The sequence below is a fragment of the Canis lupus genome, chromosome 6, assembly GCF_048164855.1.
Source record: "Canis lupus baileyi chromosome 6, mCanLup2.hap1, whole genome shotgun sequence".
Lineage (NCBI taxonomy): Eukaryota > Metazoa > Chordata > Mammalia > Carnivora > Canidae > Canis > Canis lupus.
Window position 1 is genome coordinate 26449838 of NC_132843.1, and position 25148 is coordinate 26474985.

General features: G+C 42.0%; 1 protein-coding gene across 8 annotated transcripts in view; it reads left to right on the forward strand.

The window, feature by feature from the left end:
- The first annotated feature begins 5729 nt into the window (after positions 1–5729).
- The window catches only part of MAPRE2 (microtubule associated protein RP/EB family member 2), a 157430-nt gene continuing 138011 nt past the window's right edge, over positions 5730–25148 (forward strand). For 2 of the 8 annotated variants that reach the window (XM_072829252.1, XM_072829253.1), the window contains exon 1: positions 6818–7320. In XM_072829252.1, coding sequence (XP_072685353.1) covers positions 7297–7320 — 24 coding nt within the window. In that variant the 5' untranslated portion in view covers positions 6818–7296. Of the gene's footprint in view, positions 5823–6817; positions 7321–8017; positions 8167–25148 lie in introns of those variants that run through there. The other 6 variants (XM_072829255.1, XM_072829260.1, XM_072829254.1 and 3 more) reach the window with 6 other exon arrangements.

Here is a 25148-nt window from a genome sequence, read left to right on the forward strand (position 1 = left end):
CTTAGATTAGCCAAACTAGATAATATACATAAATCCACTTAACCAAGCACACATGAACTGCTAATAAGTCAGTTTGATTTATGAATGAGTAAGGAGGTTAGGGACACCCCCTCACTGTGGTGGATCCCAACCCTTCCCTCACAATTCCTTGTACCTGATAAGTCTCTCTGACATGCAGACCAAGCAAGAGCACCAATGTCAGTCCATATTCTTTCCCACACCCCAGCACATCATCTCACACAACCCCAGATTGTTCCCACTCTATCTGGAGACCATTGGCCAATGTCTTACATCCAAACTTCTTAGCTGGACACACCAGGCCTTTCCTTGTCTATCCTCTCCAGTCTCATCCTATTCTTTAGCCACATTAAACTTCTCATCATTTACAAATCTCTGATCATATTTGCTTTCACATTCCTTCTCTGGAATATCTGCCCACATACCCTGTCTCACCTCAAAACACCTCACCTGGTATTCTCTTCTTCATCCTTTAAGACCCAACATAAATGGAAGCCCTTCTCTAACTTTCTTCCTGCCTGTCCAGTGTTCTCCTAGCATTTTATTCATACCTTTTAATACACCTCAAGCCACACTATGCACTCATTCATCTTTCCCTATATTCTAAGTCCCTTAAGACCAAATACCATTTAGGTAAACTTAGCACATAACAGAGTCCCCAGTAGAAGGCATCACAAAACTGCAGAATAGATTACAACTTAGGAAAGTTGAAGTAATTTCAAAATTAGAAAAGCCAAAGATGAGCAAATCTCGGCTGAAGAATCAAAGACCATTAGAAAGAAGATTCTAAGGAAATGCAAGAAATCAATTTCCTATTATTCTCATTCTGGCTGACCAGTGTGGACAAGATATAGAGAAGTGGCAAAGAAAATGCAATAAACCAGAAATTTAGCAAAAATTGGCTGTGTTGTGTCCCAGAGGGTCCCAAGGTGAGTTGGTGGTCATCCCATTGGTCTTCAGAAAGCTATTTGCGCTTCATGGAGCTGCAAGAGAAAACTTTAAGAGATTTCATCTCTTGGGCTCTGAGACCAAGCAGATAAGTTTGAAGATAACTCCACCCTTTAAGAGATAGCTACTAATCAACAAATTAATTAATTATATCTGCTGCCTTCAGGATGTACAGTGTTAAAAATAAAAGCTGAATATGGAAAGTACTGATTCTTCTACAACTGGTCTACATCTGTTCTAAATAGCGTATATACATATTCATGTCCAACTTATTTCATTGTATATGAGAGGTTTTTTTCAATGTCATATAGAATCATAGACAGCTCATACAGTGGCTTTGTAAGTGTCAAGGTAACATTTTGCCCCTTTTGATGTACATTAAACATAGCCTGTGATATATATACCAATATATATCATATAATAAACATTTTTCCTTCCGGCATTTTATGTTATGGAGATATAGTTTTTGCTAGTGGACATAACTAAAAATTGGGACTTGGGTGAGTCATTTAAGTTCTCCCCTTAACTTCATCTATAGAATAATACTTTTTAGCTAACTCACGAATATTTACTCATAGGAGTTCATAGGGTGCTTTGAAGGTGGCACTGTTTCTTATTTCAACATTTACCCTGTAACTAGACACTAGAGTCATCACAAGGCAGTGATCCCTGTGAAGCTGTCATCTTGTGCCACTTTCACTACTCATCTTGATAAATGCTATCATAGCTTGATAATGAACACCTCCATCCCAGTCTTACATGGTCTAGCTGATACATTTATAAGTGGTTCGCTGTATCTCTTGAGGTTATGATTTATACTAAAAGAGGCATTAGAGCTCAGCAAGGACTCAGAGCTAAAAATAAATCAGATAAAATGAAAAAGATTTGAGCAAACAGTTTAAAAGATTAACTGATAGACTCTGCTTCTCCTTTCTAATCCCACATTTTCAATATTTGCGGAAACGTGTGATTGAAGTTCTCAGAATATTAGCTTTAGGAAGATGCCGCTGTTATGTAAGAATATTTGTTTGGGAATAATGAGAGGCAAGTGTTTTAAAAGGGGTGCCACTGACAGATGTGGGCAGAGACAGCACAGAATTGTTGGGATCCAAAGCACTATTCAGTGCCCAGCTACATATTATAATAATCTACATCTGTAGAGCATTTTAGCACTTAATAGCATTCATTCATCAATGCTTCTTATAAACCTATGAAGTGTGGGGAGATGAAGGAAGTAAGTTTAGCTGATAGAATCTCTGCTTTTCAGAGAAAAAAGGCCCCCAAAGCTTATTGAAAACCATGATTTTATTTTTCTCACACTGATATGAGTGATTTTTTTCTATGGATTTTTTTTGGACTGATTTTTACTCACAAGGCTACATTTCAACATTTCTTTGAAGATGTCAAAGGCATAATTAAGGTGATCGTAGGAGAAACATGGGACAAGTTGATCCTGTGGAAATATTTCATTCTTCATGAACACGTATTCAATCTTCCAGTAGAGAGTGACCATCAGTGTCAGCAAAATTAGCAGATTTGCTTGTGTTGATGTAACTTTACTTATTTAATGGTTGGTGTGTCTCCCAGGGTATAATCAAGATGGAAGATATTTCCTGGCCCCTGGGTCACAGAAGACCTTGAATGATCAATGCCTGGAGTAGACTGACCTTGGCTAAATCATAAGGTGACCCTGACAGGCAGAGACACAGAATTTTTTTCCTTTTAAGCATCTCCCTACATAATTATATTATATAATAATAAAAACAACAATAACGCTTTTCCAAATACTCCACACAGAACAGGATACCCTCCTCAAACTGGTAATCTGTGCTCATCCCCTACTATATAACTACACTATTTTCAGTGTAATTTCATCCCAAACCCCTCTACATTAAATGGATCTCTGTGGTAGGCATACTCCTGTTCACCAAGATTTCTTTTTTTTTTTTTTTTAACCTATTTCTGAGTACAAACCCCCTTAAAATTAGTTAATGACCACGTGGCTTTCTTTGACCAGTGACATGTCTCTTCTGGGTAAATACATTTAAGGTTTGGTGCACAGTTTTCCATACTCTCTTTCCCCTGCCATGGAGCTTACAGAGAGGTGACTGGAATGAAGCAGGCTACAATGATGAGTCACCCTGAGAGCTGCCTGGAGATTTTGCAGGAGCAGGAAATTAACTCATATTAAGCCACAGAGGTTTTGGTGGTATTTGTTACATCAACATAATCTAGCCTCCCCAGACTGATACAGTGTCTCACCAGCTCAACTGACATTGATCACCATTTGTGCAGCAGCCCCTAGCTGTTTACGTAGCTGTTATACCAGTTAAGTTGTGTTTATACATGAATCAGCCTCAGTCACCATGGAAGGCGAAGTCTCAGAGAAATAGCTGGGAGCAATGGGAAGGTACTGGGATGATTATATTGGGTGTCCCACACCTTGCCAGGTCCCTGAATTAGCACTAAGGGCTTCCCGATGCAAATTGCCATCTTGATTTATTACCAAGGAGGTATCAGTTTTATGAGAAGGAGGAGGAGTTCAATTTAGAATACACTGAAACTTCTAAGGCGACTGGGAAATTGAGTTGGAAACGCCTAGCAAGCCATTGGTAATGTGGAAATGGGGCTTGGAAACAGGCTAAGAATGTGGGTATATATTCAGAAGTAATCTCCATACACTTGAAAGTTGAACATAAAAAAATGAATAAGGGGATCCCTGGGTGGCGCAGCGGTTTGGCGCCTGCCTTTGGCCCAGGGCGCGAACCTGGAGACCAGGGATCGAATTCCACGTCGGGCTCCCAGTGCATGGAGCCTGCTTCTCCCTCTGCCTGTGTCTCTGCCTCTCTCTCTCTCTCACTGTGTGCCTATCATAAATAAAAAAATAAAAATAAAAAAATGAATAAAATTCCAAAGGAAATGGCAGAAAAATGAGGAAAATAAAAAGCAGAAAAACACATCTTAGGAAATACTCATACTTAGGGCTGGAGAGAGAAGAAGCAAGGAAGAGAGATATGAGAACAATGATGACAAGACCCATTCATTTTGAGAGCTAAGAATACCGTATCTTCATTAATAAATTCATTTAAATTTAAATTTCAAGGTTTTTAATGAGGATAAAAAATGTACTACTCCTTAACAATCCATTTACTCTCTCAGATATTAAAATAGATGACCCATGCGACAGGCAGCTGGACATTATCTGTAATAAAAAGCAAATGATTTTTTAATTCAGCGTCCCAGAACTAATTTATCAAGATTTAAAGTTTTGCAGAAGAACTTTTAAACATGTATGATTTGCTCCACATTGTAGTCTTCCATTTACTCAACAGAATTGTTCTACACATCTGGCCAGTGCTTGGTACTTTGAGGGTGCAGTTGTCATTCTAGCACTGGCTGCCTCAACCCCTAGCTGTTCCCACTACGTGTTGGGCTTTGTGCTAGCTTTGCTCCTGCCAGGAAGACCCCAAGAGTTAATTAGCTAAACCGTTCCTGAACCCTAGGTATGTGTGCCAGACACCAGGTGTCTTTTACAGGTTTTCTCATTTAATCTTCGAGACAACCCTATGAGGTGGATATTAGTAGTATTTCCATTTTACAGCTTGGGGAGCTTAAATGTTAAGAACCTTGCCCAACGTCACAGAGTTATCAGGTGATGCATCAGGACTCAAATTAGGTTGGCCAATGCCAGAGTGGGTGCTCTAAGCTTTTCTGCTTCAAAGTTTGATCCTCAAAACCAGCAGCACTAACATTACCTGGGAGTTTGCCAGAAATGCAGGATAGCAGTCCGGCTTCCAGACCTACTCAATCAGAATTTAGTTTAAACAAGGCCCCCAGGGTGACCCATCTGCATATTAAAGTTTGGGAAGCACTGTGCTAAGCCACTTCACTATGCAGACTTCACTTTAAAGGATGCTCCGGAGAAGGAGGTACTCTTTCCCCCGACTTGCAATTGGGTGGGGTTGGGGTCAGGGAGAGGAAGTAATGTTTGTGTTCTCCAAGGGCAAAAAGAAGGATTCAGACAACGGGTTCGTGCAGTTGAGAGCAGCAAGGGTCAGGAACACTTCCAAAAGCAGCAGATACTAACTAAGCTGGGTCTTGAAGCCAGAACATTTTCTCAATTCATTTCATTAAAAATAGGTACTGTTCCAAATGGACCAGTGCCCACATCAATAATCTGTAGTTAGCTTCTCCAGCCTGGATTCCGTTTTCCAAACAGAATCCAATAGCCACAGCACCAAAAAGCAGATTGGAAACCTCAATAAAACTTGCTAGGATTGCATTATCAGTCGTATTATCCGGTTGAGAATTGCCTGGTTTGATTAACAACGTTCACGACAAAATTAGTTTGTCCTTTATTATCAATTGTTCCCCCCGAGTAGGAGTACAAACACCTGGTCTAAGAGGCGGAAGCACGTCGGTTGGCGAGCAGGCTCCCAGCCACAGGTGATTAATTCAAGGTGTGGCGTCGCCTTTCCAAGACCCCATTCTCAGGGGTGCCGGCCTCCCTTCTCCTGGGTGGGGCCCAGCAGTCCAGCTCCCTGTGGCTGGCACTTTATTCCATGTCACCAACTCACTCTGGCTTCCAAGGGCCCTGACCCGCGTGCCACCTTCCAGCCAGCCCGCCCACGGGTCACCTCGGACCCGGACGTGTCCCGGGCTGGGGTCTCCACCTGCGCTCCGCACCCTCGGGCAAGGGTGGCGCGGGCCCGGCTCTCCCGGGGGCACTAGCGGAGCGGCGGTGGCAGACGGCGAGTCACGTGCGGCAGCGGGGGCGGAGCGCAGCCGGCCGGGTGGGTGGAGAAAACAAAGCCCCCAGCTGTCAGGACGGGAAGGAGGCGGCGGCGCCGGAGCAGGTGAGTCAAGTGCATTTAAAGCGGTACCGCCCTGGCGCACCCCGACACCTCCTGCCCTGGCGCAGTCCCTCCCAGGCCGGCGCTGGCCGCGCCTCCTCCCGCAGCCGGGGGGCTGCAGTCCGCGCGTCGCGGAGCCGGCGGGACCCCGGCTCTCCGTGCCCGCAAGAAGTTGTGCGGGGGTCGGCGGCGCCGCTCCGGGGTGTGCACCCGCCGCCTTCCCGCGGGCTGCACCTCTCCTCCGTAGCCCGGCGCAGCGCCCCCGGGGAGAGGGGAGGGAGTCGGACTGCCACGCTGGCAGAAGCCGAGTGGACTAGCTCCGGGGTGAGGGCCGGGGCCGGCCGGGACCGGGACACTTGGCGCTGGCGCAGAGGGGGCCTGGGGGTGCGCGTCCGGCGCGCGCAGACCGGGGGGCGCCCGACTCGGGGCGCCGGGACTGAGAACCCAGGGCGCTGGCAGGGGCAGACCAGGAAGTGCAGCGCGCTGGCGCTGGCGGGTTGGGGATCAAACCCTGGCCCCCCGGTCCTGCAGCCGCCCCGGGAGCTTGCCCTCCGGCGGAGATGAGCCCCTCTGTCCGCCCCCCAAGTCCAACTCCGGCTCCCGCTGGTGCTTCTGACGCCCAGGGCTCGGGAGCCGAGTCTGGGGAAAAGAGAGCGGGTTGTTATTCTGAGCCCAAGGGGTTCTGCTGCAGGGAGCCCAGGGCGCAGGGCGAGGGCTCCTCGGCGACTCCCCACTCTGCTTCCGTAGCAAATTCTTCAGTCCACCCTTAGAAGGGCTGCGCCAGAGCCCAGAAATCCCACAAAGGGCTGCAAGGAGGGGTGGGCACCGAAAGACCCCCCCCCCCAATCTGGAGCGCTCGGTAATGCAGACTTTCAAACCCCGAAAGGGCTCGTGGGTTTGGTCACCCCTTGAGTCACTTTGTCGCTCCCGTGCCAAGTGCCGCCCAGCGCAGAAGGCAGAGCCCTAACCTCGGAGGAAGGGGCGCTGCAGCCATTCGATCCGGAGGAGCCTTTGTCTTAACCCCCCGTCCCCTTCTGCTAGTCTTCGCCGGGTCAGTAGCGCGTGGAGTAATTAATATTCTGAACAGTAGCCGTCCCTTCAGCCCGGCACCAGCCAACCCTGCTGTCCCCTCCCTGCGGCTTCTCTCCATCACTTGCTCACGTCCTCTCTTCCGAAACCGTGGAACGTGGTCCAGGCCCGCGAAGCAAGAGGAGGTCACGAGACGCGCTCCGAGGCAGTCACGTAAAATGAAGGGTTAAGCGTTCGAACCTGCACCCGCCCTCCCGCGAGGAGACGGAAGAACTTTCTTGATTAACATAGTATCTACCCCGGGGCCGCGCTGCGAGGCGGCGGCTGGGCTCGGCGCGGCCGGCCGGGGGGAGCGTGCACTCGCGTCTCGGCCGTGCCTTGACGCAGCACCTGCTTCTAATCTGAGAGGACCCGAGGCTTGCAGCTTTGCCGAACAGGACTCTGTGGAATGAAACAGAACAGAGATCAAAAGGTAACAGTAAGAATAGCGCCATCTGAGATGCTTCCCCAGCACTAAATTTGGCGAAGTTTTTAGAAAGCTAAGGGCGGAGATGGTCCTTGTCTAGACAGTGTTCCTGCTAAAAATGCCCCCTTGCTCTGCTTCGCTAGCGTTCTTTGCGGCTGCCACCCTGAGTTATCAGGGGACTAAGTGTCAGTAGGTCTCTGAGACAGGTTGGGAGGCCACCGGGTAGGTAGGTGGTCAGTAGTTATGCTAAACTGGCAAGGTTCACTTGCTTGGGGAGGAGTGAGGCTTGTCCAGTGCAGAGGTTCCCAAACTTTGCTGCCTGATAGAATTACCTGCGGAGCTTTGGAAAAGTCCTGATGTCCACATGTCATCCCAGCTCATTTAAATCAGACAGTTCGGAGGTGCGAGCCAAGCATCGGATTTGTTATGTTTTATTAATCTCCAGGTAATTTCATTGTGCAGCAAAGTTTGAGCATTACTGACGTGGGGGAAAAAAAAGAAAAAAAAAAAAAAAACAGAGTTCAGTGGCCAGCAGCTGCAAGCGATGCTCGACAAGATGCCAGCTTAACTACTTGGGCGGGTGGGGGGGATGACGCTGAAACTGGAGTGTTGCTGACGAACGCCCTAGGGCGGGGGACTGTCATCTGGCAGCTTGGCTGGCGGTGACACCTGCCACATCATCTTTCACCCTCTCTTGCCTTAGGTCCGGTTCTTACTGGAAAGATCGAAGTTCACTGTCATGCCTGGTTTCTGCACGGTTGTTAAGGAGACGGGTAGAAACTTTCATTCCCATGATGACTCACGTGCGCAGGCCGTGGGGAAACCCAGCAGAAACTAACTGGGAGCAGCCTGGTGAGTCAGCAGGCTGCACTCCAAGGCGGAGCCCGGGCGATAGGAAGTAATTACATCCAGTGCTTCTTGACGCGCACTCTTCCACTCCTTTTGAAAGCATATTTGAGTATGTGATCAGGATTTGCTTGCTTATGGAAGCCCATCCCTTTTCCAGCACCTATCCTACCAGCTTCATTACTGGTGCTCTCTCCTGTTAGAAGGGGAAACACAAAGCCAAGGAGGCATCTTGTAATTTCCTCCGTGGGAGGCACATAAAAAGAAGCAATTGGAGAGGACCGACTCCTTAGGGTTATTTCAATTATGTGAAGTAGAGAGGACGAATTTGAGAGCCCATAAACTTTGAATACGGAGAAGTCAAATACTGTTTGGTTACAGGCTCAGTGCTGGATTCAAGGATCTATTGAAATAGAAATCATACCTAAGATTTTGCAAGAAATTTTGCTATTAACCAATGATTTCTTAAAAAAAAAAATTTCCTAAGGCATACCTGACCCTAATAAAATAACCTGTCTTAAAGTATACACAGATTTTTAAATAAACTTCTTTCTTATTTTTATTGCTATTAACTTCAGTTTTTATACCTCTCCTTTCTTTCATTATTCTTTATATTCCCATGACTCTTTCCATCATTGCCTAAATGCTTCCTTCCCCATGCTGTTTCTTTAAGGGGGAACAGCAGTGCCTGGCGCACAGCAAGCATTCGATGTTGTCAGCTATGGAACTTTGTTGGACTCTCTCATAGCCCCTAGGTACCCTGCTTGGTATTCTCTCCTAGGGGCCTTTGTGTCTGCAGCAGCCATAGCACAGAGGATAAGACCTTTCATGCTCTGGATGCTACTCGTTTATACTGAACATTTTCAAAAGGTGGGGAGAACATTTGTAAGCAAAGCATCCTGAGTACATACAGTTTCGTTAGTTTCCAAGACAGATATTCTGGATATGTAGGACCTGAAGGTCTGTTTCAGTTCTTAAGTGCTGTAAAATGGTAGCTCATTTGTTCATTTACAGTTTTACATAAAATAAGTTAGCAATTTTTTTTTAGCATAAAATAATTTAAAGACAATTTAACTAGTAATTGTTATACCTAACTGCATTCTCACGGATCAAAGTTTCACTTCATAAGTTTGCTCTCTGCCAATTATTATGGGAAAAAAAAAATCCAACTATACAGATGCCTAAACGAATCCATGAAGCTAGAAGAGTTATTTCAGAGCACAGGACAAATAGCACTTTAATACTTAAACAGCTTTTATTGTCATTGGCCTTTATTAAAATTAGCACAAGTGAGGGACACCTGGGTGGCTTAGCGGTTGAGCATCTGCCTTCAGCTCAGGGTGTGATCCTGGAGTCCTGGAATCGAGTCCCACTTCGGGCTCCCTGCATGGAGCCTGCTTCTCTCTTTGCCTGTGTCTCTGCCTCTCTCTCATGAATAAATAAATAAAATCTTTTTAAAAATAGCACAAATGTATTTAAATAGCATATTTAAAAACGAGAAGTTGGAAAAAAAATAGAAATGAGAAGTTGGTTGTGTTCTTTGACAGATACCATGAAAAATAAATGTTAATAAGAATTTCCAAAGGCCAAAATGATGTAAATGAACCCATTCTCATTTCTGTGTAGCTTAGAAAAGGACTAAGGATGCACTTCTGAAATCCCCATCCCTTTTTTGGGAAGAGTAAGATATTGAAAGGCTGAAATGTAGTCTAGACGACTGGGTCTAATCCAGATTCATCAGAAACTGTTAATCAGAGGATAGTGTAAACCTAGGTCTGCAGTATTTACAAGTAGGACAAAAGGAGTGAGGTACAAAGAAGGTGTGTCATCTCAATTTTAGAAACTCTCAAGTTTTTGAAAACAGATGAGAATCATCCAGTTTTTTTTACCTTAAATTTATACAGCCCTTTGATTTTTTTTTCTTAAGATTTATTTATTTATTTGAGAGAGAGCGAGCGAGCGCGAGCATGAGTGGGAGGGACAGAGGAAAGGGAGAGAGAATATGAGACTATATAATGACTGTGGAGCCCAAGGCAGAACTCGATCTCAGGACCCTGAGATCAGGACCTGAGCTGAAATCAAGAGTCAGAAGCTTAAATGACTGTGCCACACAGGCACCCCCCAGCCCTTTGGTCTTATTAGCATATCAGGGCCTAAACAGAACTGGATAGATAGAATTCCCAAGTGCTAAAAAACACAAGTCCCAAAACTAAATGATACTCCAAACGTCTTGTCCAGAGTCTATTATATCATGCAGCTGTTTCTTGAATAGGGTTGGGTATAATCTTGCTTGGAGGTTTTGGCTAGATAAGTTCAGTTCTAATTTTCTGCTTTCTCCTTAAAACAGGAGAAACTGAGTGCCTGGGTGGCTCAGGTCATAATCTCAGGGTCCTAGGATAGAGACCACATCAGGCTCCCTGCTCAGCAGGAAATCTGCTTCTTCCTCTCCCTCTGCTGCTCCCCCACCTTGTGTTTGCTTGCTCTCTTTCTCTCTCTCCCCATCAAATAAGTAAAATCTTAATAAAATAAAATAGGAGAAACTATTTACATACATCATGCTCTCACTTGACTTTACTCTTAAGTAATCAACCTTTGGACTGGGCCAACGCCCACAAATCCGAGCCATCATTAGATTCTTATCCAGATAACTAAAGTAGGGAGTTTGAGAATCTTTGCCCAAATTATAGAAGCATAAACTCTCTTGTTTTAGGAGCCCATATAGATTCATCACCATTCAACAAAAATGTAAATGCCCTGTACAACTTCTTTACTAAATAGTCCTTCAGTCTCTACTTCAGGGTCTCCTTCACCACACATTCCATCCACAGAGTATTTTCTGCAGCCTTCACCCACTGGAGACCACAGAGAATAAAATAATAAAACTCATATATTTACCTGCAACCCTCTTAAATACTTAAGTGAATTTATTCTCCTTAATCAGGAAAATCTGGCTATAGTATTTTGAATCTATTAATCACACAAATTTTTGCTCCACATTTGCCACCATAAATTTCAAGAGAAGTCTTCAGAATTGTGATTTGTTACACCAGAGTTATAGAATATGATTATTGGTAAATTGCCTCCTAGTAAAACCTAATCATCTACATACTTCAAAAATGACTACTGACAAACTTCGTGTAATGGCACTAGGCTTGCACTGAGTTGAAACACATGGCTGCATCTGTTTTGCAGATTAACAAACTATGGCCCACTGGTCTGTTGTATGTTCTATGAACTAAAACTGGTTTTGGTATTTTTTTAATGGTTGGAAACATCAAAAGAAGAACAATATTTTGGGATCCCTGAAAATTATACAAAATGCAAACCTAAGTGTTCAAAATGGTTTAATTGAGCTTCAGTCATACTTTTTTTTTTTTTTTTTTTTAAGATTTTTACTTATTGAGAGAGCATGAGCAGGGAGAGGAGCATAGGGAGAAGCAGGTTCCTCATGAGCAGGAAGCTCTACTCAGGGCTTGATCCCAGGACCCTGGGATCACAACCTGACCTAAGGCAGCCACTTAACCAACTGAGCCACCTGGGCCCCAGATTTGAGATTTTTCATTAACTGTCACTCTATACACTTAAAACATGGTGTGGTAATGTGCTGTTTTTGAAAATAGCACTATGCTTGTATATATATATTTTTTCTCTTGTATATATTTAAGATCAATTACTATTTGTAAAAGAAGTGCTCATTAAATAATAAGCAGATTTTCATACAGTCACTTACATCACTAGAGGCTGACAATATGCCATGGACAACTTAGTTTGAAATTTCCAGATTCAAAAACACATGAGATTATGATCTAGAAATTCAAATTATTTGCCTTCTGCCCAAGGCTGGACCGAAAAATATTCTTTCTATTCTATTCAAATAGAAAGAATATTTGAAAGAACAGTAACTACATTGATAGGAACTTGTCTTACTTTTTTAAGTGTTGCCTCATAAAATTTCCTTCAGTTAAGAGAACTTCCTCTTTTTGATGACTTGTTAATGCCACCGACTGCAAATGAGTTTCACTTAGATTAAGAGCAATTTTAAGGGTTGTATATATAACTGGTCCTCTTCATCCCTTCCAGAATCAGTACACTTGCAATTTAGAAACCAAAAATGGTGGTTAGGGTTCCTTTTTCACTAGATCAAACAATGCATTATAAACAATGTAAAGTTTGAGGTACCTGAGATCAGCTAAATAATTCCTATAAACAAAGCAAAAAAAAAAAAAAGATATTTAACCCTATCCTAGGATATTGGACTATTAACCCATTCTTGCTCCTGATAGAATAACTGGGGAGAAGGATGAAGTGGCACAACTAAAGACAGACTATGTAACCAGTTCAAGTGAAAAGTAACTTTCCTCCCTTATCATAATTTAGAGTTCACATTTTACTAATTCCATTTTGTTTAATATAGCCTGTGCCATGAATATAACACATGTAGCTGTCACTAGAGTAGTTTCAAAGTAAAACAGTATGGAGGGTCCTCAAAAATAGAACTACCTTATGATCCAGCAATCACACTACTATTTACTTAAAGAATATAAGAACACTAATTAATTCAAAGGTACTTGTGCATCTCTATGTTCATAGCAGCATTATTTACAATGGCCAAGATATGGCAACAGCTCAAATGTCGATTGATGATAAAGAGGTCATGGTACACACACACACACACACACACACACTATTCAGTTGTGAAAAAGAATGAAATTTTGTCATTCACAATGATGTGGATGGAACTAAAGAGTATAATGCTAAGTGAAATAAGTCAGGAAAGACAAATACCTGCCTTTAATCATTTGTAGAATTTACGAAAGAGAACAAACAAGCAAAGAGGAAAAAATGAGAGACAAACCAAGAAAGACTTTTTTTTTTAAAGACTTTATTTATTTATTCATGAGAGACACAAGCAGAGGGAGAAGAGGGCTCTCTGCTGGGACCCTGATGTGGGACTCGATCCCAGACCCCGGGATCATGACCTGAGACACCCAGGCATCCCAGACTCTTAATTATAGAGAATAATCTGATAGTTACCAGGGGGGAAGTGGGTAGAGGAATGAATTAAATAGGTGATGGGAATTAAGGCGAGCACTTATGATGAGCACCGAGGGATGTATAGGAGTGTCAAATCACTATATTGCACACCTGAAACTAATATGCTACATGTAACTAACTAGTTTTTTTTTTTTGAGAGAGAGAGAGAGCATGTGAGCGGTGGGGGGTAGGGGAGCCCATGGAGAAGGGGCAGAGGGAAAAGGAGAGAAAGAATCCTAAGCAGGCTTTCTGCCCAGTGCTGAGCCCCACATTGGGGGCTCAATGTCATGACCTGATCATGACCTGAGCAGAAATCAAGAGTTGGATGCTCAACCAACTTGGCCACCCAGGTGCCCCATAACTAACTGGAATTTTTTTAAGATTTTATTTATTTATTCACAAGAGACACAGAGGCAGAGACACAGGCAGAGGGAGAAGCAGGCTTCATGCAGGGAGCCCTATGTGGGACTAGATCCCAGGTGTCCAGGATCACAACCTGGGCTGAAGGCGGCGCTAAACCGCTGAGCTACCAGGGCTGCCCCTAACTGGAATTAAAATAAAAATTAGAGTAAAAAAAAAGTTCCAAAATTAAGAACTAATTAGATTTTACTATATTTTTACCAGAGTAAGAAATTCATAATTTTTAATTGCTTGACCAGAGGCAGAACACTCAGGCATTATAAATGACATGACCAGAATGACTATTGGTATTTGTAGTTGGTAAGAGAAGGGAAAATAAGCCAGAAAAGGCAGGTGGGAAACAAGGCAATTTCTTTTAGTTTTAACTGCTGAATTATCTGAAGCTATCTGTCAGATGTCATACGTAAAAGTGAAACCAGAAAACTAGATTACCCTCTTTAAAAGCTGGTAAGGCTGCTTTCAACAACTAGTGAGCAAGAGGTGAGAGCGTGCCTGCCACCACCTTATACTTTCTTTCCTTCTTTTTTACTTTTCTTCAGCTTGCCAGGATTGGACCTATTAAGAAGCACCTTTCTTGATTCTAACCTAGAAACCACTGCCTTTCCCACTGATCTTCTTCAGTCTCCAAAAGTAGAAAAGAGAGAGGGAGCTAGAAGGAAAATCTTTCTGCATTGCTCTCCTGCATTCTTCCCCCAAAAGGAAACTGTTGATAGAAGACTTTTGTTAGCTTCACTTCCGGCTTGCCTTCTATCATAATTTTGTTTTCTTAAATGTGGTCTTCTGGGCACAAATCTTCTAAAAGGAGTTTCCACACATCAGCAGCAGTAGTGACCGCGTGCTCTATGTGTTATTGGCAAATCCAGAGAGCTGTTCTCTATGCAGTTGGAATGTTTAAACAATACTGTCAGTGGGTCTGTTCATTTTCCATGCCAGTTATCTGTTCTCTCAGCCCTTTGGGGTAAGTTAGGATCTTGGGGAAGGGGGGTGGCGTTTATCTTGGGTTGCCAGGCTAAATACAGGATGCCCAGTTAAATCTGAATTTTAGACCAACAATGAATTTTTTAGAAGTATATATTACATCTATGTATTATATAGGGTACACTCATACTAAAAAAAAAAAAGAATCTTTTATCTAACTTTCAAACTTAACTAGGTATCCCATCTTTTTGGTCGTTCAAAATTTGGTTTTATTTTTCTTTTCTCTTTTTTTGTTTTTGCTAAATTCACAACCCTACTTCTGTCCCATAATAGGGACCTACTTTGTCTCAAAATGCCTAGCTTTCCTGGTCTGTAAAATATTTGATCTGAGACTATATGTCCAAAATAACAGATTAGAATGTCTGAGCTGCCTTCACCTACTAATAAATAAATTAATAAATTAATTAATATAAATAAATAAATATCCAAACCATTATCTGAGTTTTCTGCACAACTTACCTAATTAAGAGGGGAAATGAAAAGTAAACCCGAACTAGAAAATCAGCAATCTTATTTTGTAAGATATTGTAATTGTATTCTTTCTATTCTTTCAAGACCTTCCAATAGAATAGATCCATCGATGGGTAAATTATTAGCAAGTAGAATATGTGAGAAAGCACCAAGCACATCTATGTGACATTGCTTATCAATGTTCCAGGATGTTGAATGAGTCCAGGGAAGTTCATTCCCAGGGGATTCCAATGATGCCACACTAGTCAGGTGATGTCCCAGGACCTGCAGTTCAGCGTTGCCTATGAGCATCTTAAAATGCAGAATTTAGGCTCCACCCCAGATCTTCTCAATTGGTCCTCACTTTAACAAGATCTGTAGGTGATTCACGTGCACAGGGAAGTTTGAGAAGCCCTGAAGCGGAGGATTTACTTGTTCACACATAAATGGATGTCTTGGTTTAATACCATGTTGAAATAATCCTTAAAACTCTCTTTAATACCTAAGAAGATTTATAAGATAAGATTATAAGATAATACCTAAGTTCCTTTTGACGAAATATCTGTGGTAAGCAACTATTTCCGTTTTCTTCTTGTGAGAATCTGAAATGACCATTTCTAATATTGTTTTATAATGTACATATTTAACAAAATAAGACAAATGTAAGGTTGAAAAAGACTCTCAGAAGGACTAACTGGACAACCTATTATAAATAACATGCTGGTTTTCCCTTCACTAATAACCCATAAATTGGGTGGCATGCACGTCCTGGCCCTCACATCACCAGCAAATCTCTTGTGTTTCTTTATTTCGTGTATTGTAAGTTTCATAAGAGTATTTAAATGCCAGCACCACATATTTATCTATTTATATTCCTAGGTTCCTTTAAAACTGAACAGAGGACATATAGTTTGAGCCTATGGCAAATTCCAAACTGCTCTTGTGGAATTCTGAGTTTTAAAAAGTTATACAAAAAGTTCTATAGATTTCAATTCCTTTCGAGTTTGAAATCCTCACTTCCTTATGCCTGCCCCCTTGTTTTTTAGAAGTTGTGGAGCTCCTGGGTGGCACTCAGTAAAGCTTGGTTTCAGCTCAGGTCATGATCTTGGGTTGTAATTTCGAGGTCGTAATTTCGGGGTCATGAGATCAAGCCCGCACCAGGCTCCACGTTCAGCACGGTGCCTGCTTGAAACACTCTCTCCCTCTCCCTCTCTGCCCCTCCCACCCCCTAAAAGAGATAAATATATCTTTAAAAAAAAACGTATGGTGTTGTATCACAGAAAGAATTCTGGAACTGGAGCAAGATCATCAGAAGGCCTTATACTTAAAACTAGTTCTGCTGCTGACTGAGTGTCTTTGGAGATGTTACTTAACATCCTTAAATCAACATCCCTCAAATGGAGTTTTCTCATCTGTCAGATAGAGATAGTGGAGTCTGGTTTGTCTCGCAGGATTCTTGTAAGACTCAGATAACGTATAAGTCTCTATGAGGACTGTATTATGTATAGTGACACAGTCATAAGATTTGTTTAATGGTCTTCAGAGAGGGCAGTGGACTAAATATTATATCTGTAGTTTACTGCAACACAACTAATTTGGAAGAAAGGTGATGTTAATTTTGAGAGTCCCTTTTATGCCCTGGAAATGGAACCATTGAGGGTATATCTTAGAGACTTGTGGCTCTATGTCCTCAACCACAGCCTTCCCTTCTGCTCCTCAGAAACATTAAGGTCTCCCTCTTGCCTGGGGCAGTGGTATGTTCTGGGACACCAAGCAATGAATGCCTCATCAGGGCACTACTCTTTGTTCTGTGAAGTCAAAAGACACAATGTTTGGAGTTTTTCCTTCTGTCAGGATTCTGTATAATTCCTCCTGCATTTTTCTCCCAGGCAAATATACTATAGATTATAAAAATAGATTATAAAATAGAAAGATTATAAATAGATTATAAAATATACTTTAATGTTTTAAATTACTCAACTATTTTTCTAAAATATGCTTTCTTCAAAAATACACATCTTTAGGTAGTGATCATAACCGAGTCATCAGTTACTCAGTAGCTGTGTATCCTGTCTCATCACATAATCCCAAATTGGAGGAAGCCACATGGTCATTTTGTCAAAAGACACCCCAGTACAGAATTCCCCTTACCGCCACATGGAGGAGAAACTAATTTATCCTTTTGTTGTTGTTTTAATAAAAACAACATAAGACACATTAGGGAAAGTTTGAAAAAGATGAGGGAGGAGCGTGAGGGGAGCCACTCCTAATCTTACCACCTCTGTGCAACTATTACAAAAACAAAACAAAATACAATTTCCTTTTTTGTGTAAAGCTCTCATTGACTGTATTCACGTTCAACACTATTTCACATAAACATTTTCCTTAGCATGTTGAATGTTGTTTCTCACATCCAGGATAATGTTTCTAGCTATAATGTCTTTGCACATTTTTCTGCCTGGGATGCTTCTTTAATGGATCCAGGCTCAGCCTTTGTCTTATCTCAGGTGTTAATTCCTCAAGGTCTTTGCTGCTCCATGGACCCGTGACATCTGCATCACCTGGGAGCATCCTATAAATGCTGAAGCTACATTTCCCTTACAGACATTCTCAATCAGAATCTGTGCTGTAATAAGATTCTCAGGTGTTATGGATTAACATGTGAGAAAGATTGTTCTGGAAAGCCTTTCCAATCTTCCTGTTACCTCCCCCCACCTCCTGCAGGCCCACCCATCCAGGATAAGTCAGGGGACTCATTGCAGTTTGCCTTAATTCCCCACACATGGGCCTCCCCAGCACATAAATTGGTTGGAGATGGGGATGGACTCATATGGCTCTTCACGTCCTCTGGTTTGAGCACAGTACTTGACCCCTAAGCATTCAGTATTTGGAGTTGTTTTGTCATTTTCTGACACCACTGCTTTGTAGATAGAAAAAATACAGATGAAAGTTTTCTTCCATGCTGGGAAAATGGGTAGTCAAGTAGGACTCTCTGGGTCACACTGGTCCGCAGTTTGGGAGACCCCTATAATTGCCATCTTTACTGTGGGAAACATACTGGGGGTTGGGGGAAAGAAATGCTCTCTCTCTCTGAATAATTTCTGAAAGTCCACTGTTGGAACTTTATCCTTTTTGCTTAAGGTATTTAATACCTGCTACCAATATCTCTGGGAGAACCTACACTTTACACATGGCGTAAAGGTTGAGCAGCTGGCAGATTTTGGTAAGCATTTGATAAGACCTAGAGGTAATGGTTTTCTGGTGGGAAAAGATAGGGTACTCTAGTAGGTGTTAGGGAAGGTAAATGGTGGAATGCTACAAAACGACTTCTAATCCTGACAGATGTTACAATATGTTTTATCTTGAATCCTACTGTAGATCACTTTTTCATTAGAAAAAAAAAAGCATTATCTATAAAAATCCCAGGATAGGATTTTTCCTCCTACCCTGCCTTTCATCCAGGTATCCCTTCAAAGTGAACCACTGATACCCTGGGGATTCTTTTTTCTCCCCCAAATACTGGTTTTAAACTGTAGACAAAGTGCAGGTACTTCTACACTGATGTTTCTGAACTTGTACTAAAATTAAACAGCTGAACTATAGGGCACTTTCTCTGTTTAGGAACCACTTGGTCCTTTTATTGTGGAAGGAATGCTTTGTGAACTCTAGGACAGACAATCTGATAGAGGGAGGCTCAGCCCAGGAGGCTGATGTTTTGAATTAGAAGAACTGATTAGGGTTTTGGAATCAAGTTGTACCCAGAAACAAGAAATGTCTGTCCTGCAGAGCTATTGTTTGTCTTTTGAAAGGAACAAGAGGCTCCTGGTACTGCTTACCAAGGGCTCTCACAATTAGCCTCATAGACCACGAGGAATATAACTATATTCAAGAATGTGTAGCTTCTTTTCCCCTTTTGGAGCCTGTCGCTGTGCTGACCCATCACCATGGACACTAGCTTGAGCTGAGTTGTGAATCTGAGTCTGGGTTATCTTGCAGAAGAGATATTAGGTTGTTTTTCTGTCCTAAACTGCTTATATGAGTGTCTTTGTTGATGCTATTCATGGTAATTCGCCCAGACAGGGACTTTGGGTGGGGTTTTTAAGAGTCCTTTGACACCTTCAGAGTGTGCCTTGTTGAGCAATCTGACGCAGGTGAGCCATGCAGGATGGGTAAAACAATTGTGTTCTACAAGCTTTGGCCTCAAGCCTAAGTCCCTTTGAGTCATATTTTCCCATGGGGTTTGTGGCCCATCCCAAAGGAAAGAGATTTTTAACACCCTATTCTTGCAAAGTTTAGTGTTGTAAGCGTTGCTCTTGGAATCTGAAAGCCCTGTGTATTTCTGGATTTTTTTTCACATTTCGGGGAGTTTGTTTTTAAATGTTAGGTAGTTAGTAACTTGTTATTAATTTTCTGTGACTGTGGGATACTTCTATACTTTGATTTCCCAATCTGAAAAACTATACAAATTGTCTACTAACGATCATGAATAGAGATTCTAGTGATTAAAAGAACGAAGAGGAAGTTAAAATTCCGTTTGCGAAGAATTAAAGTATTAGAGAAATGATAGTCAAACCAAGAGAAAGTAGCAACATCTACCAAAACATTCAAAAGAAAAATTAGCGTGACTTAGGAGTTAAGACAAAGAATGCTTGTCTCTGCCCCCTTAAACAATGGTCTTCTTTTAAAGTCTTTACAAGTTAGGCACAACATCATTCTTACTATTCTTATTAACAAGTCCACTTACATTGATTGTAGGAGGACCTGGGTCTTGTCCCAGCTCTGCTTAAAGTGCAATCCAAAACGACTCAATTCACCTGTGACCTCTAACATCCTCAACTGGGAAGGCACCTTACAAAAAATACCTATGTTTTCTCCATAAGAAATCTCAGCATTCCAAAAGGTACTTGTTAATCCATCTTTCTTAGAACAAAATATAATGGGAATTGGACTTTTCTTTGGAGAATCCATAAAGTTTTCAAAACATGTGGAAAACACATCATTTTGATATTACCTTGGCACATTGAATTATTTGAATTGAAAAAGGCAGAAGTAATGGTAAGATTCAGACTTCCGTTTAACCGATGAAGACTGCAATGCTATTGCAGCACAAAATATGAAAGTAGAGTGATTTTTTTTGGCAGAGTAGGCACATTTCAAAGAGCACCCGTTCGGATACCTTGCTGAGCTTCCTTTTCCCCCACGCGTGTAGTAGTTAGCCTTGTGTCCTCTCTGTGAGTCTGCCTAGACTATAACAGAGGTCCTATTGCTTACCCTGTCAGAGATAAGGGAAGATCTGGAAAAAGCAGGACTACTGACCCAGTCCAGCAGTGAGTTGTATTGAGCTGCCCCCAAATACAGGCAGAAACAAGAAACCTGCATCCTCCTGGCTCTCAGGTACATGGTGCTCACGGGAAGGCAGGGGATGCATTAGCTCTCCCCATGCAGAGCAGAAAGGAAGCACTTTGTGGGATGAGAAGGACAAGGAGGCACAAAAACTAGCTTTTCCTGGGAGGATCCAAAAGATTTGAAAGAAATAAGAATCTTAAACCCTCGTTAAGTGCAATGATGCGTTAAGTGCAATGATGTCTATAAAGCATGAAATTCCTAACAACAATCTGTGATAGCTACTGGCATTCAACCTAAAGCTAACATGTAAAGTTCTACTTGTGGTCATAGTTTTGTTCTTTGTTCCCCCCCCCGCCCTCCACTGCCAATCTTTAGATATGGTGGTCAAACCAGGGGGTTTGCGAGATCACAGACCACAGGAGAGGCAACAAGTAGGCTTCACAAGGGCCAGTGAGGGTCATACTCAAGGCCACATCCACAAGATCCCTTCAGGTGTGCATTCTCTCCCATTCTTTCTTAGCCATTGGTTTTCCCTAGGATTGATTCTACTTTGACATTTCCTCATCCTATAACTAATACTCAGGTTCAGGACAAGGGAGATGTGTTCAAATTCAATTATTTAAAAAGTGATGAACAGGAGTATTTTCCATTTACATAGGAATTTGCAATAGCTTAAGAATTCTTATACATAGCAGCAACATGCTAAATCACTGCACTTGACAGAAAACCAAAAAAACTGGAGCCCAAAGTTTAAATGTTATACCCACACTTCACATAAGGGGGAAAACCTCAGTCCCAGGGAATTTTATTACAGGTCCAATGCTCTTTATAGCAGGCAGGTTTACAAATGATAGTTGAATTCCCCAAGTAGTTCTCAAAGGTCCCTTTAATTCATAAAGATGTTGAATTGTAACAACCTCCTGTTTCCCACGAAAAGATGCACAGGATTTCAAAAAGTTGGTTAAACCATTTTTGGTGTATAGCCCACCAAAGATGAGGGGACTCTTAATATTCTGGCATCATTGGTCACTTCTTTGCCCTCGGTTTGAAAATGCAAGTGCACTTAGAGAAGTCATCAGGACTTGTCCAGGCGTGTGGTTAGAAAGTATTGGCAATCCCAAAAGCCTAACCTGCTACTTTGAGGCAAAACGATAGTTCAAGTATACTAGAGTTTACTTTAATACTTAGCTTTTGCAAACTACTTAAGTCTTTTGTTCCTTTTTTGCTTTAGAGAGACTACTTGGTAGTTAATCTGAGCGTCCTCCGGACTCTCAATCATAGTGGATATATATATGGTCAATTCAGCAGAGTCTGTTCTCTATGTAAGGGAAAATAAGTGGCTTCATTGAGGGTGCCAGTGTTACAAGATCCAGAACCAGCCATTTAGGTTGGCAGAGCAGAAATAACAAATGTTTGTGATTAGCACTCCCTAATATATTTGCACAGATTAGTTAATTAAGTACATAGCTTCTTGGAAAGCAGAGAGCTTTCCCTAAGGACCTGAAACTCTGGATGAGTACATGACTACTAGGATATTAGAGATGTGAGGGGAACGAGGAGAAATAATGGAAAATGTGGCCCAAGAATGGACTTGAGCTCCTTAATTTTGCTTTGGCCCATTCTTGGTAGCAAGGTCTGAGCTGTAAATGAGTTTACTTCACTTAGGATCGTCTGAGTGAATGACACATCTAAGTGCAGGCCCGATTACCATATAGCAGATTGTGGAAGACCTCTGAAAGCAGATCATGTGCCTTGTGCCTTGCAACACTCCGTGTGGTCCCCAGACCAGCAGCATCCTCTAGAAGTTTCTAGAAAGGCAGAGTCTCAGATCCCACCCTAGGCCTATTGAATTGTAATCTGAATTTCGAGATTCTCTGCTAACTCAAAATCTGAAAAGCACCACCATTAAGGAACCTGAGGGAGAAAATGCTTATTTTCCTCTAATTTTCAGAGTGAGGTTTTTGAAAACCAAAAACACCAGTGGTTTTTCAAATCCTATGTATCCTCCAAGGGAACGGCAGTCATAAGCTTTTCCCTTCCGTTCATCACTTTCCCTGTCAGTACACTTGCATTCACAGCCTCATGGTATAGTTATTAGTGTGCCAATAAGCTCCTCGGTGGCTGCACTGTATATAGTTCACCCTCTAGATCTCAGCACCCAGCAGGGCATCTAGGATATAACAGATGCATACCCTGGTCTTTGTGAGCTCCAGCAGTGAAGTCCAAAGTCCCAGCCTGGCCTCAAGCCTCTGTACAGGTATCTGTAAGGTATGAATAAGAAGTCTTCTCCATCAGAGGGTTACTGTGGGAAGTAAAAGAGCTGATACAGGTAACATACTTAAGACGGCATCTGACACCTACTAGCTGCATGTAAGTGGTAACTTGTTCTTATGTGCACAATCCATGACCTTCATGTAAAAAAAAAAAAAAAACTTGATAAAAATCAAAATTTGGTGTCCTGTTGCTTCAAAAATATGAAGTTGAATTTTAATGTGCATAGAAAGCCTGACATAAGGGAAGAAAAAGGGAACATAGGTTATTTTTTAAAATTATTTTTTATTATTTTTTAAGATTTTTTTAAATTTATTTTTTATTGGTGTTCAATTTACCAACATATAGAATAACCCCCAGTGCCCGTCACCCATTCACTCCCACCCCCTGCCCTCCTCCCCTTCTACCACCCCTAGTTCGTTTCCCAGAGTTAGCAGTCTTTACGTTCTGTCTCCCTTTCTGATATTTCCCACACATTTCTTCTCCCTTCCCTTATATTCCCTTTCACTATTATTTATATTCCCCAAATGAATGAGAACATACAATGTTTGTCCTTCTCCAACTGACTCACTTCACTCAGCAAAATACCCTCCAGTTCCATCCACGTTGAAGCAAATGGTGGGTATTTGTCATTTCTAATGACTGAGTAATATTCCATTGTATACATAAACCACATCTTTATCCATTCATCTTTCAATGGACACTGAGGCTCCTTCCACAGTTTGGCTATCATGGCCATTGCTGCTAGAAACATCGGGGTGCAGGTGTCCCGGCGTTTCATTGCATCTGTATCTTTGGGGTAAATCCCCAACAGTGCAATTGCTGGGTCATAGGGCAGGTCTATTTTTAACTCTTTGAGGAACCTCCACACAGTTTTCCAGAGTGGCTGCACCAGTGCACATTCCCACCAACAGTGTAAGAGGGTTCCCTTTTCTCCGCATCCTCTCCAACATTTGTGGTTTCCTGCCTTGTTAATTTTCCCCATTCTCACTGGTGTGAGGTGGTATCTCATTGTGGTTTTGATTTGTATTTCCCTGATGGCAAGTGATGCAGAGCATTTTCTCATGTGCATGTTGGCCATGTCTATGTCTTCCTCTGTGAGATTTCTGTTCATGTCTTTGGCCCATTTCATGATTGGATTGTTTGTTTCTTTGCTGTTGAGTTTAATAAGTTCTTTATAGATCTTGGAAACTAGCCCTTTATCTGATATGTCATTTGCAAATATCTTCTCCCATTCTGTAGGTTGTCTTTGAGTTTTGTTGACTGTATCCTTTGCTGTGCAAAAGCTTCTTATCTTGATGAAGTCCCAATAGTTCATTTTTGCTTTTGTTTCTTTTGCCTTCGTGGATGTATCTTGCAAGAAGTTCCTGTGGCCAAGTTCAAAAAGGGTGTTGCCTGTGTTTTTCTCTAGGATTTTGATGGAATCTTGTCTCACATTTAGATCTTTCATCCATTTTGAGTTTATCTTTGTGTATGGTGCAAGAGAGTGGTCTAGTTTCATTCTTCTGCATGTGGATGTCCAGTTTTCCCAGCACCATTTATTGAAGAGACTGTCTTTCTTCCAGTGGATAGTCTTTCCTCCTTTATCGAATATTAGTTGACCATAATGTTCAGGGTCCACTTCTGGGTTCTCTATTCTGTTCCATTGATCTATGTGTCTGTTTTTGTGCCAGTACCATACTGTCTTGATGACCACAGCTTTGTAGTACAACCTGAAATCTGGCATTGTGATGCCCCCAGATATGGTTTTCTTTTTTAAAATTCCCCTGGCTATTCGGGATCTTTTCTGATTCCACACAAATCTTAAAATAATTTGTTCTCTCTGAAGAAAATCCATGGTATTTTGATAGGGATTGCATTAAACGTGTAAATTGCCCTGGGTAACATTGACATTTTCACATTATTAATTCTGCCAATCCATGAGCATGAGATATTTTTCCATCTCTTTGTGTCTTCCTCAATGTCTTTCAGAAGTGTTCTATAGTTTTTAGGGTATAGATCCTTTACCTCTTTGGTGAGGTTTATTCCTAGGTATCTTATGCTTTTGGGTGCAATTGTAAATGGGATTGACTCCTTAATTTCTCTTTCTTCAGTCTCATTGTTAGTGTATAGAAATGCCACTGATTTCTGGGCATTGATTTTGTATCCTGCCACACTACCGAATTGCTGTATGAGTTCTAGCAATCTTGGGGTGGAGGCTTTTGGGTTTTCTATGTAGAGTATCATGTCATCGGCGAAGAGGGAGAGTTTGACTTCTTTGCCAATTTGAATGCCTTTAATGTCCTTTTGTTGTCCGATTGCTGAGGCTAGGACTTCCAGTACTATGTTGAACAGCAGTGGTGAGAGTGGACATCCCTGTCTTGTTCCTGATCTTAGGGGAAAGGCTCCCAGTGCTTCCCCACTGAGAATGATATTTGCTGTGGGCTTTTCATAGATGGCTTTTAAGATGTTGAGGAATGTTCCCTCTATCCCTACACTCTGAAGAGTTT